Source organism: Peromyscus maniculatus, chromosome 7, assembly GCF_049852395.1.
Source record: "Peromyscus maniculatus bairdii isolate BWxNUB_F1_BW_parent chromosome 7, HU_Pman_BW_mat_3.1, whole genome shotgun sequence".
Taxonomy (NCBI): Eukaryota; Metazoa; Chordata; class Mammalia; order Rodentia; family Cricetidae; genus Peromyscus; species Peromyscus maniculatus.
This window is the reverse complement of record NC_134858.1, coordinates 41,489,198-41,503,331: the sequence shown is the minus strand read 5'-3', so window position 1 is coordinate 41,503,331 and position 14,134 is coordinate 41,489,198. Positions and strand designations below refer to the sequence as shown.

The 14,134-nt window shown below is 43.8% G+C and overlaps 1 protein-coding gene across 8 annotated transcripts in view; it reads right to left on the bottom strand.

The window, feature by feature from the left end:
• The window catches only part of Ddx6 (DEAD-box helicase 6), a 35,687-nt gene extending 22,607 nt beyond the window's left edge, over window positions 1-13,080 (bottom strand). Inside the window, exons 1-4 of one of the 8 annotated variants that reach the window (XM_015986872.3) lie at window positions 12,940-13,080; window positions 9,034-9,501; window positions 5,883-5,946; window positions 4,507-4,611 (exon numbers count right to left, since the gene is read on the bottom strand). In XM_015986872.3, the coding sequence (XP_015842358.1) occupies window positions 4,507-4,611; window positions 5,883-5,946; window positions 9,034-9,233 (369 nt within the window). In that variant the 5' untranslated portion in view covers window positions 9,234-9,501; window positions 12,940-13,080. Of the gene's footprint in view, window positions 1-4,506; window positions 4,612-5,882; window positions 5,947-9,033; window positions 9,502-11,807; window positions 12,017-12,082; window positions 12,211-12,442; window positions 12,582-12,617; window positions 12,758-12,939 lie in introns of those variants that run through there. The other 7 variants (XM_076576102.1, XM_076576099.1, XM_076576097.1 and 4 more) reach the window with 7 other exon arrangements.
• Window positions 13,081-14,134: the final 1,054 nt, after the last annotated feature.

The window sequence follows — 14,134 nt, the reverse complement described above, 5'->3', positions numbered from 1 at the left end:
TGGGGGTGGAAACCAACCCACAATTCAAATATACACAGCTTAAACATCTAGTCTAAAAGGCTTTAATATTTTGGGGGAAGATATCCATTAAATGGTTTAGTGGTTAAGAACACTTGCTGTTCCTGCAGGGGACCCAGGTTGGGTTCTCAGAATCCATAGAATCGCCAACTCCAGTTTCAAGGAATCTAACACTGTCTTCCAACCTCTGGGACCAGGCCTGAACATGGTGTACATACCCAGCCGCAGGCAAAGCAGTCATACACATAAAATAAATAAATCAAAACAAACAAACAAACAAAAAAAGTCCTTTAAAACTATACTTTTGGGGCTGGAGAGATAGCTCAGTGGTTAAGAGTTCTTTTAGAGAAACCAGGTTTAATTCCCAGCAACCACAGGGCAGCTCACAATTAGCTGGCTCTAACTCCAGTTCCAGGGGATCCAGAGCCATCTTCTAGCCTTAGCCAGCACAGCACCAGGTGCATACACACAGTGTGCACTTATATACATAAAATTAAAAAACAAACCAACTTTGAAAAATGAAACAACTGCAGTCTTAAATACTAGAAAAAGATGATCATTTTAAGAAAGGAAAATGAGAAAATGGGATAACAGCTGAGCACAGTGTTACACACCTTTAATTCCAGCAGGAAGCAGGCAGATCTGTTTGAGGCCAGCCTAAGTCTACAGAATGAGTTCTAGTATAGCCAGGACTACACACAGACACACAGACACACAGACACACACACACACACACACACACACAAACAAAAACAAAAACAAAAAAACCTGTCTTGAAAAGCCGAAATAAGAAAAGGAGTAAGGAATGACTATGGGTAGGTAGGAATGAGGCCCAATGGTCCATGCCTTCAATTCTAGCACTTGGGCAGGCAGGAGGGTCTTCAGTTACAAGTTAGCTTATCTATACAGCAAGATTCTGTATAAAGAAAAATGAACAGTAGAAGGCAGCCCATTCATTGTATGACTGGACTCCTGCATTAGGTGACCAGGAAATTTCTTTTTGGATCTACAATTCTCATATTGCTTTCTTAATTCTGAATGATTCTAAGAATCACTATTTTATACTTTCCATAGATGCTAGGTTTGATCCTTGGTACTGCATAAATTGGGTGTAAAGTTTACAGTCATTCTTGGCTGCATAGGGAGTTCAAAGTCAGAAGTAAACAAGGTCCCTTTCTGTCTAATAATAAATTAATATCTCACACATGCAGGCACACACGCCGGCAGGTGCTCGCATCAGGTGTGCTGGTCTACAGTTTTAATCCCAGAACCCAGAAGGCAGAGGCAGCTGGATCTCTAAGTTCAAGGCTAGTCTAGTCTACATAACAAGGACAGCCAGGAATACACAGGGAGACCCTGTCTCAAACCACAAAGAAGCCACATCCTGTTGGGTGGTATTTTGTTTGTATTCTGAAAAATAAAACTTACCTGGAGATCAGAAGATAGAGCTAGCCACTAGTTAACTATAGAGGCAGGCAGTGGTGGCTCATGCCTTTGATCCCAGCACTTGGGGGGGCTCACATCTTTGATCCTAGCACTTGGGAGGCTCATGCCTTTAATCTCAGGAGGTGGAGACAGGATCCCCTCCTCCCCCAATTGGGTCAGATGACTCAGAGATAAGAAGTCTCTAGTGGCTGCTGCTCTGCTTCTCTGATCTTTCAGCCCAATATGACTGTTTTCTGATGGTCTTAGACAACTCTGTGAAACGGTTATTTGAGGACCCCCCCCCCCCCTGCAAAAGGGGCATCACCCATAGGTTAAAAACCACTATCTTAGAAGATCATTTCTAGGCTGTCCTATCTTCCTTGATATATAATATGAAAATGCAAACAACTCCAATTAAAAAGGTACCCACTGTGTAATATTAAAATTATCTGTTCTCAGCCAGCTGTGATGGCACAGACCTTTAATCTTAGCTCTTTGGAGGCAGAGGCAAGTGGATCTCTGAATTCAAGGCCAGCCTGGTCTTACAGTAGAGTTCCAGAACAGCCAGGGCTACACACAGAAACCCTGTCTCGAAAAACTAAAAAAGTACTTCATAGATTCCAAGGTCAGAGCATAATAAGCATAAGATAAATAATTCTAATTATCATGTTACACCAAAAGGAACCGTTCAATAAAAATGAAGAGTTTATCACAAATACATGTATGAATCACCCTGAAGGAGTGAAATTTGTAACAACTGAGACACAAAAACATGCTTTTAAAGAAAATCGTGAGTCCACACAAATATACATGAAGCAGGAAGGAGAAAGGCTGGTAGTAGATCTCAGTGGTAGAGTGCCTGGCTAGCGTGACCAAGGTCCTGAGTTCAACTCCTAACATCACAAACCCCAAATACTCTTTTAAAGGCACATATAAGGGCAAGTTCTTCTTTATATGGGCCAAATGTGGAAGGATTGCTTGAGATGAAACTTACTACAAGAAACTCAGTACAACCCAGACTGATGAGATCACGAGTAAGGATGGTAATTAGGAAAATACAATAATCAAGAAAGTTTGATAAAGACAATGATAATTTGTTTTGTCTTTAAATATTCTCTAGAATGTTGACTAGGAGGGGGCAAAAAGTAGTTGCCATCATTCATTATGGATTAAAAAAAATCAGACAACACCTGGACAAACTAATCCAAATTAATGACACCACCCATCAGGCTATATGCACCTTCAAATTTGATACCCTGAGAAACCTGTAACAGGAGTTTTGCAGTATTTTTGTTGAGAAAGTATGACTTGAGCCTAATCACAGGGACCCATCAGAGATGTCTGTTTAAAAAAATAAATCGAAGAGACTGGAGATATAGCTCAATTGGTAGAGTGCTCCCCAAGCACGCACAAAACCCTGACTTCGATTCCCAGAACTATATAAATACAATATAAAATTTTACAAGCCTATAACCCTAACTTTCTTGTATAGAAGGATTAGAAGTTTAAGGTTACTCTTGGCTACACAGAGTTTGAGGTCAGCCTGGGATACATGAGACCCTGTCTAAAAAACAACAGGGCCAGTAGATAAATGTACTTAATGCTAAGTGCAACAACCTGAATATGATCCCCAGTACCTACTTAGAAAAAGAGACCCTGACTGCTGTAAGTTGTCCTCTGACCTCCACACATCTGTGCACACGCTCTTAAAGACATACACACAATGTTAAATCAAAAGCTAGGGGCTGAACAGACAGCTCAGGTGTTAAAACCACTGGCTGCTATTCCAGAAGAGCCCAGGTTTGATTCCCAGAATCTACAAGGCAGTTCACAATCACTTTTAACTCTAGTTCCAGGGGATCCAACACCCTTGCCTGGTCTCCTCAGGCACTGCATAGCACTGCATGCACATGGTATACAGATATACATGCAACCAAAACACTCATACACATAAAATAAAATTAAATAGGCTGAGCATGGTGGCCCATGCCTTTGATCCCAGCCTGGTCTACAGAGAGAGTTCTAGGACAGCCAAGGCTATTACACAGAGAAACCTTGTCTCGAGAAAAAAAAAAGTAAATTTAAACTCACCAAACAATAACAAAAAAAGCTCGCTCTCTCTCTCTCACACACACACACACATCATCCCTATTCTTAGGAAATATATGCCAAGAGACTCACAAGTAAAGGGAAGTGATTCTATAATTTAACCTGTACAAGCTCAAGAAAGGGGCTGGAGAGATGGCTCAACAGTTAAGAGCACTGGCTGCTCTTCCAGAGGACTTGGGTTCAATTCCCAGCACCCACATGGCAGCTCACAACTGTCCAACTGTCTGTAACTAACTCTCTCTCTCTCTCTACACACACACACACACACACACACACACACACACACACACACACACACACACACATAAAGTTCAAGAAAAGGCTGAGAGTGCTGATGTTTGCCTGTAATCCTAGACTTGGGAGGCTGAGGCAAGAAACAAGAGCTCAAAGGCCAGCTTCGGCTACACTTCCAATTTAAGACTAGTATGGACTAGATGAAACCCTGCCTAAAAAAACACTAAAAAAGTTCAGAAAAATACTGTACATGTACACACACACACACACACACACACACACACACACACACACACACACACACAATCACACAATCACACTATTCCCACAGGTAAAAAAAAAAAAAAAAAATCAAGTAGGGGCCAGAGAGATGGTTCAATAGTTAAGAGTATTGGTTATGCTTCCAGGCATCTTTAACTCCAGTTCTAGTTCTGAGGCCCCCTTCTTGCTTCTGCAGGTACTAGACATATATGCAGACAAAACACCCATATGTATAACTTTTGTTTGTTTATCAAGACAGGGTCTCTGTAGTCCTGTCTGTCTTGGAACTCACTCTAGACCATGTTGGCCTTGAACTCACAGAGATCTATCTGCCTCCCAAGTTCTGGGATTAAAGGCGTGCACTACCACCCAGTTATAAAATCAGTATTTTTAAAAGTGTTTGTTGAAGTATATAACGCATGATACATAACTTTCATGTAACAAAAAAGGTAAACATACCTGAATAGGAGAGGGCTTTTCCCAGCCCATTTCAAAAATTCCCATTAGCAACTCCCGTTTTAAACAGTAATCTTCAAACTCATTTCCTTTTGTGGAGGTCACATCCTAATCAAACAAACCAATAAAATAAAATACAATCCTGGTTCTTTCATAGTTAGCATGCTTTAAAAAAAAAAAAAAGTGCCTGATGGACCCGAACCTTTTATCTACTTCATCTTACAAATACATATTACTATTGCTTTAATTTCTATTTCAGCTTTCCCTGGAGAATAACTCAACAAATACACACCACTTAAACATGGAGCTTTGGGAAAAGCCACGTATGACCACTGACTAAGGCAGAATATTTCTACATAAATAACATTCAGTTAATGACAAGATATGAATTCAAACCCGAGTTCTCCTACTCACTAGCTAACAGTATCTTTGGCTATGTCTGGGTTTCTGAAGCAAATAGCTTTGATATTTGTGGCCAGTAATTGTTTTGAGGCTATTTCTATATCGATCCAGAGGTGACAACAACAACAACAAAATACCTCTTAGTTATTGTTAAATGTTCCCTTGGTCACAAAAAAAAAAAAAAAAAAAAAAAAAAAAAAAAAAAAAAAAAAAAAAAATCACCCTTGGTTGAGAATATTGGGATAGAAGAACTCTGAATGCCTGTTCTTACACATTCATATACAGTGGATACAATACCTAGTCTGAATATCTGAGAGGCTGAGGGAAAAAATTACAAAATTAGGCTAAGATATGCAGTTGGAAGGTGGGGGGAGGGGTAGTGCCCAGCTTTAATCCCAGCACTCAGGATGCAGAGGCAGGTGGATCTGAGTTTGAGGCCAGCCTGGTCCACAGAGCAAGCTCCAGGAAAGCCAGGGCTACACAGATAAACCCTGTCTCAAAAAAACAAAAACCAAACCAAACAAAAAAGGAGATATGAATATGCACACATTACTTTTACATTATACATATACACATTACTTTTAATATATGAAACACCTTATTATTACATAATCCCAAAGACTGGTAGGATTTTTTTTTTAATCAATCTACCTATTAACTATAGTTTCAACCATTTCAAACTGCTTTAAGATTAAATTTATACAGCCTCTGCCACATAGTAAAATCCTATTTTGAAAAGCCTGAAGATGCTCAAATATCTATTTGCTAGCCTGTTGGGACATGCCTAACTAGACTCTCGGCACTAAGGAGACTGAGGCAGGAGAACCCAGAGTTTGCAGTAAGCCTGGACTATATAAGACACTATCTCAAAATGAAAAAATACAAGAAAAGGACTAAACACACGGTGTCATCTCACGTAATCACTTTACTTGGAACTGCCCCATTCTCCCATTTTTGAACTCAACAACCCAACTTACCGAAGTTTTGATTCTTAGATCCTTTGGAGGGAGTTTTAAAGTCTTTTTCCAGTCATCACCAGGTCTAGAGAGAATATAGTAAACATAAAGTTATCACAATTCATAGCTTCCTCCTTAATGCAAATGTTTATTTCAAATAGTACCACCCCTCTAAAAAGCACAGTAAGTTTAATACACTCCTGTACTTAATTAACAAGAGCATTAACGAACATGCTCTTTGGGAAATCATCTAAGGGAGATGAACTTACAAACAGAAGCGCTGAGAGCATTCATCCTCCTATGATTAGAAGTGTAAGTGTTTGTCAAAACATGTTTTATTTGATCTACTGGTATTTTAAAAAATTATAATTAGCCACAAACATTTAACACCTAGATTTCATGAAAAGGCTGTTTCTGGATTTTCTTGAAAAACTGCCAAATCCACAACAGTTCAGGGAGACACACCTTGGCAATAATGTTTCAAGTTCTTGTATGGTAACAGTTCGGCAGAACTTAGTAACTATAACCTTTTCTTTTTCCTTCTTTATTTAATGCTAAGAAATTGAACCCAGGTCCTTGGAAAAGCCAGGGAGTTCCCAGTGGGCAACCTAGTACCAGAACTTAAAATCAACAGGTGCTGCTTTTCAACAGTAAGTACCTTACTTATTCAGCACAGTACCCTCCATCATCCAAGCCTGTAACTTCTGCTAACTAGCTGATTCTCGTTAAAACCAAGAGTATCTGTAGTCCCAGCCATCCAGGAGAATGAGGCAGAGAGACCACCTGAGCCTGGAAGTTCCAGGCTAGTCTGAACAACAGGAAGGAAGACCTTGACTCAAAATGCAAAAGCACAAAGTCCTGACATTTCTAACAGATGATGTCTTGATTCTATCCTTATCCTTTTGTGATGTGTCACCAATTACTTCCCAACCCTCTATTCTCTCACAAACTAATAATTTTATCAGTAATTTATATAATGATGAAATGATGACACACACCAGGTGATTCCAGCACTTGGGAGGTGGAAGTAGGGGGTTTAGGAGTTCAAGGTTACCCCTGGCTACATAGTTACTTGGAGGCCAGTCTGGGCTACATCAAGTGCTATCTCAAAAAAAGCAAATTAGGTAATTTATGTAAAACAGCCAGGATTAACACAATAAGAACTTAGCTTGGTTTATCTAATGCTAGAGCCTGCATAAAGAGCAAACAGTATAACACAGGTACCTTTCTTTTAATTTAAATAAAAGCCTGCTATATAGCCCACATTGGCCTTGAACTCATGATCCTCTGCTTCTGTAGACACTAATGAACTTTCTAAGCAAAAACACCAGATAACAACCTAGTAAAATAGCTTGCCATAGTCAAACTCAACAATATATGTAAGATATAACACAAAACTGGCCCACAAATTACACTCAGATACATCTTAAGAGTAGGAAAGCAAAATGAGGAAATAGATGACACAGGTAAGTACTGAAGAGTCTGAAACAGCTGACGAAATCAGAATCCTTCAAGAGATAATACACTCAGAAAATGCCAGAAGAAAAACTGTTATCTCAAATCAAAAACTAAGTGAACAATACTTTCATAATGAAGTACATATCTGCCCTTAGGAACCGAAAGGAGCCTCAATTTTCCTATTTTTGTTAAAATAAACTTCATTTATAAAATATTCTCATTTCTATACTAGTTAAAACTAATCCCACTGTGCCACTAATCCCAGCACTCGGGAGGCAAAGGCAGGCAGATCTCTGAGTTCCAGGTTAAAGGTTACGTAGTGTGGTCCTGTATCAAAACAACAAAACAGTGGGAATTCTTAGAGACCAACAATAAACCACACAGCAATAAGTTATACATTCTAGTAGCCAGGGCTAGGGCAGACTACTTTTCCCAGAAAGATCCATAATACAGTTCAAATTCAGTCTAGTGACACACACCTATAATGCCAGCATTCAATCAGGGCAGGGCCACAGAGACCCCATCTCAAAAACAAAACAAACAAACAAACAAACAAAAAACACAAGTCAATAAACCAAGTATCACTCACTATATGAAGATTTGTAAATGTTAAACCATTTTACGTAGGTCTGTATTTTTAACAGAAGCCCAACTTCCATTGGGGTGAAGTTTTAAATGCTAATTCCTTATAAATCAATCTTTAGAATGACAGCACCCCTCCCCCCCAAATAAAGGGTTTCTCTGTATAGCTCTTGCTGTCCTGGAACTTGCTCTGTAGACCAGGCTGGCCTCGAACTCACAGAGATCCGCCTGCCTCTGCTTCCCGAGTGCTACAATTAAAGGTATGTGCTTCCCCCACCCCCGTGAGACTCTGGTCTTTAAAAAGTAAGTGCGGCTGGGTGATGGTGGCGCATACCTTTAATTCCAGCACTCGGGAGGCAGAGCCAAGCAGATCTCTGTGAGTTCGAGGCCAGCCTGGGCTACAGAGTGAGTTCCAGGACAGGCTCCAAAGCTACACAGAGAAACCTTGTCTCAAAAAAAACAACAAACAAACAAACCCTCAAAAGTCTGAATCTTTAAATTTGCTTTTCCAGGAGGCTGGTTAAGAGCGCTGGCCTAGGTTCAATTCCAGCACCCACCAGGAGGCTCCCCACCACCTGCAACTCCAGTTTTAGTAGAGACATGCATGCAGCAAAATGCCCATGCACATACAATTTCAAAACAAAAAAAAATTGCTACTTTAAACAAATTTTATTTTTCAAATTTTCAAATAGCCTCTAACTGTTGTATAAAGTAGGGCAAGTTATAGTGTAACATTAGAAGCCAAAAAGGGAGGGAAAAGAGTCAGGTGTGGTGGTGGCTCACACCTGTAACCCTAGTACTTGGGAGACTGACACAGGAAGACCGCCACAACTTCCAGGTCAGCCTGCGCTACAGAGTAAGCCTGTCTCTAAACACCAGAATGGAATCATTTTATTCACATTTAAACAAACAGCACATTTATTTCTAAACAGAGTAATTTATAGATGCCTATGTTTATCACTTGCTCAGTTAATTATGGCAGAAATACATTATTCCATTACAAATACCTATTGGCCATAACAAAGTCATCCGCCCTCCACCTGCAATCAAAAGGGTTAATTTAAGGCACGAGGCAGTCAACAACAAAAATACACAGAACTGTAGGTCTCCAAGCTCTGCTTCTAACACTTACTTGATAGTGGCGGTCATACTCTGTGCTTGCTGCTGGGTGCCATTGTTGATTGTGTTGGTGTTTTTCAACTGGTTCATCTGTTGCTGTGTCGGTGTGCCCCCTCCTCCAGGGCCACCACTGGGCTTCACAGGGCCCCTCAGCTGACCATTCTGACTGGACAGACCCATTATAACAGGGTTCTCTGTTCTGGCTGTGCTCATGCTGTGTTAACTGCAAAGGTGTCTCTTCCAAACTTCAAAACTTTTCAAAGTCAGTAGAGAAACTGTAATAACAGTTTATGAGGCTCTCCAAAATGAAGAGATAAATAAGTCTTGCTCAATATATGAGTCCTTTATTGCAATTTCAGGCAAGCACCTGTGAGTCTCTGAACAGTAAGCAGCAGGAGTTAACTTGCTCTCATGCACCGGATCAACTTTTTTTTAAGCCCTCTAACAAGCTTGAATTATATCTGAATTCACTCACTTTAATCTGAAACAAAGAGAAAAAAATTAAATTAGCAAACAGCAAAGTCAGGGTGAAAAGCTGTCCCCTTTTAAAGAACTCCTAACAGCCACATGCAGGCCAAATCACTAGTTGAGATAGGAAAGACAGAGTGAGAAACTGCCTTAAAAACTCAGTCTACAAGGATTCCAACCTCACACATTTAAAATTTTGAGATCAAAGCAACCTATAGAAAATGAGGCAGAAAGATACTAAGGATAAAATTCAAATTCACTGTCAAATAACAATCTGGTCTTCAATCTCCTTTGATGAATTCTCTCCAAGTCTTACCACCTCCAAAAATCATTGCATTTAATTATATTAAGACTTGAAACTCAATTTACTTAATGTAAATTTGAACAAGGCAAGACAATTCACTAACATTTAATTTCTGACAGCAACCAAGATCTTAAATGAGAAAACTGTTTCAAACAATACAAAAAGATTTATCAGTTTCAACTACAGAAGTTGTCTTTTTTAATAAACTTTTGTCCTTATCAAAATAAATAAAGCAGTCAAAAGATCTGTATGGAGCAATCTACATGTCAAAAATCTTTTGCTTGAAAATCTAAGACTCCCTCTAACTACAAAAAACAAAAACAAAACAAAACAAAACAAAAAACCAACCAACCAACCAACCAAAAACCCTCAAACTAAAAACTGTTAGTGTTGCCTTTCAACAACATTTTTCAGAAAGTATATCCTAATTTAAAATAACATTGTTAAAAAAAAAAAGAAATTTCCTGTAGTTAAGGGGGCAACCCCAGGGGGTTAAACAAAATTGTAACTTTAATAAAATTCTCCCAAATATCCAGAGTACTAAGTCTAATTAACAGTTATTTTAAGAAAGAGTTGGTCAACCTCCTCTATTTTAAACTGTTCCCCAAATGGAATTCTCAAGATTTAGTAAATAAAAAATTGCCAAGGCCCAGAACACAAGCCCAACTTCTTTGGTTTTATCTAGTAACTCCCTTACATTTTACCCTCTCCCCAAACACTAGCTTAATCGGTGCTGGTGATTTTTTTGCCATACACCACCAATGTATCCCACATCCAAAATTATAAAGTCAAAAGATATCTCAAGTTTTGTTAGCAAATACTGGCTGCTAAAACGAAACAAAAAACTTTATACATCAACTTGCTCACAAATGTGGCTTATCTCATGAAGTTGTTTGTTCTGTTAACAGGTATTTTCTGTATTGACAGGTTCATATTATGATCAACAGTATCAGGTACGTCCAACTGGAAGGCTTACCTGTTTGCAAAGTGCTAAGAGGATGAAGGGGGCAATCTCTGAATACTAAAGGACACCATCACTACTGTCAATCATGCACAGTAAGACCTCCTATTGCCTTAAATCCAAAGTGAGACGGCTCCCTTCTTAAACTGACACCTGCACGCACCTTTATATCTCAGGGGAGAAAATATTCTTCCTACCCTTCCCAATTTAGATTTGCAAGTTATATTCCCACATTAAAAAAAAAAATCCACGAAGGCACGTAGACTTAGTTGGGAGGAGCCCCTGGCGGAGTTAATTACAGCACTTCCCAGACCGTGGTTAGCAATTGACAGTTTCACACCCAAGACAGTATCATCTGCTCCAACAAGGGCTTTTGTTTGCAAATGCAGCGCAATTTCTCTAAGCCTCAGCAGGAAGTTAGGGTTATTCTGAAGGAAAGGGGGGCTACGGGAAAGGGAAGAGCCAGGCCAAGGATTGGAGTCCGGTAACCGTAGGGCACTAATTCCTCGCCCCCTCCCCCAACCCCACTCTCCAAATCCAGTTCTCTCCCATCAAAACGCAAAAGGGTCCGGTGCCCTGCAATCCAATCTGCGCCACAAGAGCCGGAACCAGCTCCGCGGGTCGGAAACAATAGGGACTCCCCTCAGAGAGCCCGGAAGAGAACCCCCGAAGTGGAAAAAAAAAAGCCTCTCCTTTGCTCTAAGTCTCCCTACAGCCCCCGGTTCCCACCGACCTGCAAGGCCTACTTGCAGTCGAGGAGCTGCGGGGCCTCTCCGTCTGGACAGCACGGCCCTGCCGCCCCCCACAGGGCAGCCGGGTCCCGGCCGCCGCTCCATCCCCTCTCCCGTGGCCACACGGCTTGCCCCGGGCCCTCGGCCGCTCCTCCTCCGGACCGGGCCGCACACATTCCCACCGCTCCGCTCCTCTCCGCCTCCCCCGCTCCACTCAGCGGCCGCCCGCCCGCCCGCCCGCCCGTCCTCCCCGGGCCGGGCCTGGGCCTCGGGCCTCCGCCCCAAGCGTACCCCGCCGCCCGCCCGAGGGGGCCCCCCGCCACCTTCATGGCCCTGCCGACCCCGACCACACCGCCTCACCCCCACGCCCCGCGGCTCGGGCCCGACGCCTACCACCGAGGCCACTCCCGCTCCGCACCCTCGGTCCTTTATTGTTGACTCGAAGCTCCCAAAATGGCGGCGGCTCCTTCCTCCTCGGAAACCTCCGCCCGCCCCCACCCGGCCCCTCGCCGCGCCGCCCGCCGCCCCGCCCCGCCCCTCGCCGCGCCGCCCGCCGCCCGCCGCCCGCGCCGCCGCCGCCGCCGCCACCCCGCGCTACCTCGGCCGCGGCCCCGTGTGTCGGCGCCCCCGAAGTCGCCGCGGGGCTGAGCTGCCTCGGCTCCTCTGCCCCCTCCCTCGCTCGCCGCCGCCGTCGCCGTCGCCTCCCTCCCTCCCTCCTTCCTTCCCAGCCTCTCCGCATGGCGGCGGCCGCGGCTCCTCCTCCTCCCTACAAGATGGCGAGAGCTCGGCCGCTGCAGCCGCCGCCACCGCCACCGCCACCACCGCGGCGGCGTCACGGCTCCCTCGGTGCGGCGGACGAGGGTCGGCAGAGACCCCTTCTCTGTCGGGGCCGAGCTCAGGGACCCACGGGGCTGCCTCCCGGGAGGGAGGGACGGACGGACGGACGGGGAGGCCTTGCCTGCAGAGCGGAGGAGACACAGTCGGGGAGTGAATGGTGGCCGGGCCCCGTCGTCCTTGTCTCCGTCCCTCCCAAGCTTGGCTCGCGGGTCGGGGCCGGAGGGAGGTCCGCTGACTCCCGACCAAGGACGCGCTCCGAGGGCGGCCTGCGGCGGGCTCGGGGCCGGGGAGCTGACCTGAGATGGCCGGGAGGCTGGCTGCTGCGAGGCCAGGGCGCACCCTCCGCCCAGGGACGCGCGGAAGTGGGGCCGGCGGGGCCCACGCTCCTGGGGACGCTGCAGGAAGGGGCACCGGCCCCGAGCCCGCTCCCGGGAAGAGCGGGAGCCGGGAGCGCGCCCTCGGTCGTGGGCTACTTCAGCCCAGAGTGCGGGCGAGGTGACCCCTTTGTTCCTGCCCGCAGTGACACTCTTCTAGAAGGAAGGGCGGCCCGCCTCCGCGAGCGAGGACTCCCTTCTAGAAATGGTTTGAAACCGGTAGCTTCTCCTGTCCGACCCTCACCTGCAGAGATGCTTGTGCATGTGTTTCTACGGTTTTCAGATCCCAAGGTCTTCACAGGAAAACAAGCCGTCTTGTTCCAAGTAAAACAAACATTTAGAGGTAAAATTGAGCTGGGCCAAAAGGGAAAGCAAAATCCTGAGTCTCACGCAGCTGGTAGGCTGGAAATACTGACAATGGCCAAACCATATGTGACATTAGACTCCAGCCCCGAACACCGACATTAACGGGCCCCGGACAGTCAACACTTAGTCACGAACTGGCAGCTCCCATTTTTCTTTCTTTCTTTTTTTTTCCCTTTTTTTTTTTTCTTTTGGCGCGGCTTCCAACTTGAGACCAATCAGAGAGAGCCAAATATGTTCTCTAAACCAATGATTCCCTGCTTCTAGCCTGATTTCTTGCCAACAACATCCAATCAGAATAAGCCTGAAGCCTTTCTTCCCTCCCACCCCAATTTTTTCTTTTACAGGAGCGCTTAACTTTTTTTTTTTCCCTTTGAGGGCTCAAGTCGTTACCAAAGGCCAGTGGATGCTTGCTGACCTCATTGCCATAGCAAGCCCCGAACAAATAAAAGCCTGTTGTCATTTGGTGATTCTGATTTAGTTCCAGAAGACTGTGCTTTGTTGCAAGACAGCCTCTTGCAATGTAGCTCTGGCTAGCCAGGAACTCATGGCTGGGATTTACAAGAGTGTGCCACCACACTAAGCATTTTATTATTATTATTATTATTATTATTATTATTATTATTATTATTATTATTATTATTATTATTTTACCTTTTACAAGTCTGAATTTTTAAAGCGTGACATCTCCCATCCAGATTTTAAAATGGCTACTCATGCAAGGGCCCGCACCTGGAGAGAAGCTAAGTGAGCTAAATGAACCCTTAAGAAGAGGTATGAGGCCTTGTTTGTCCCTTCTTGTTGTTTTTGGTTCTTGGTTTTTAAAGACAGGGTTTCTATGTGTAGCCCTTGTTCTCCTTGAACTCTGTAGCCCAGGCTGGCTCAGACTCAGATTTGATTGCCTCTGCCTCCTCGAGGCACGCGCCACCACTACCAGGCCTAAAGTTGTTTTTCTTTCTTTCTTTTAAATGTATTTTAGGGCTGGAGAGATGGCTCAGCTGTTAAAGGCTAGACTCACAACCAAAAACATAAAATGTATTTTATTTGATGTGTATGGCTGTTTTGCCTATGAGTAT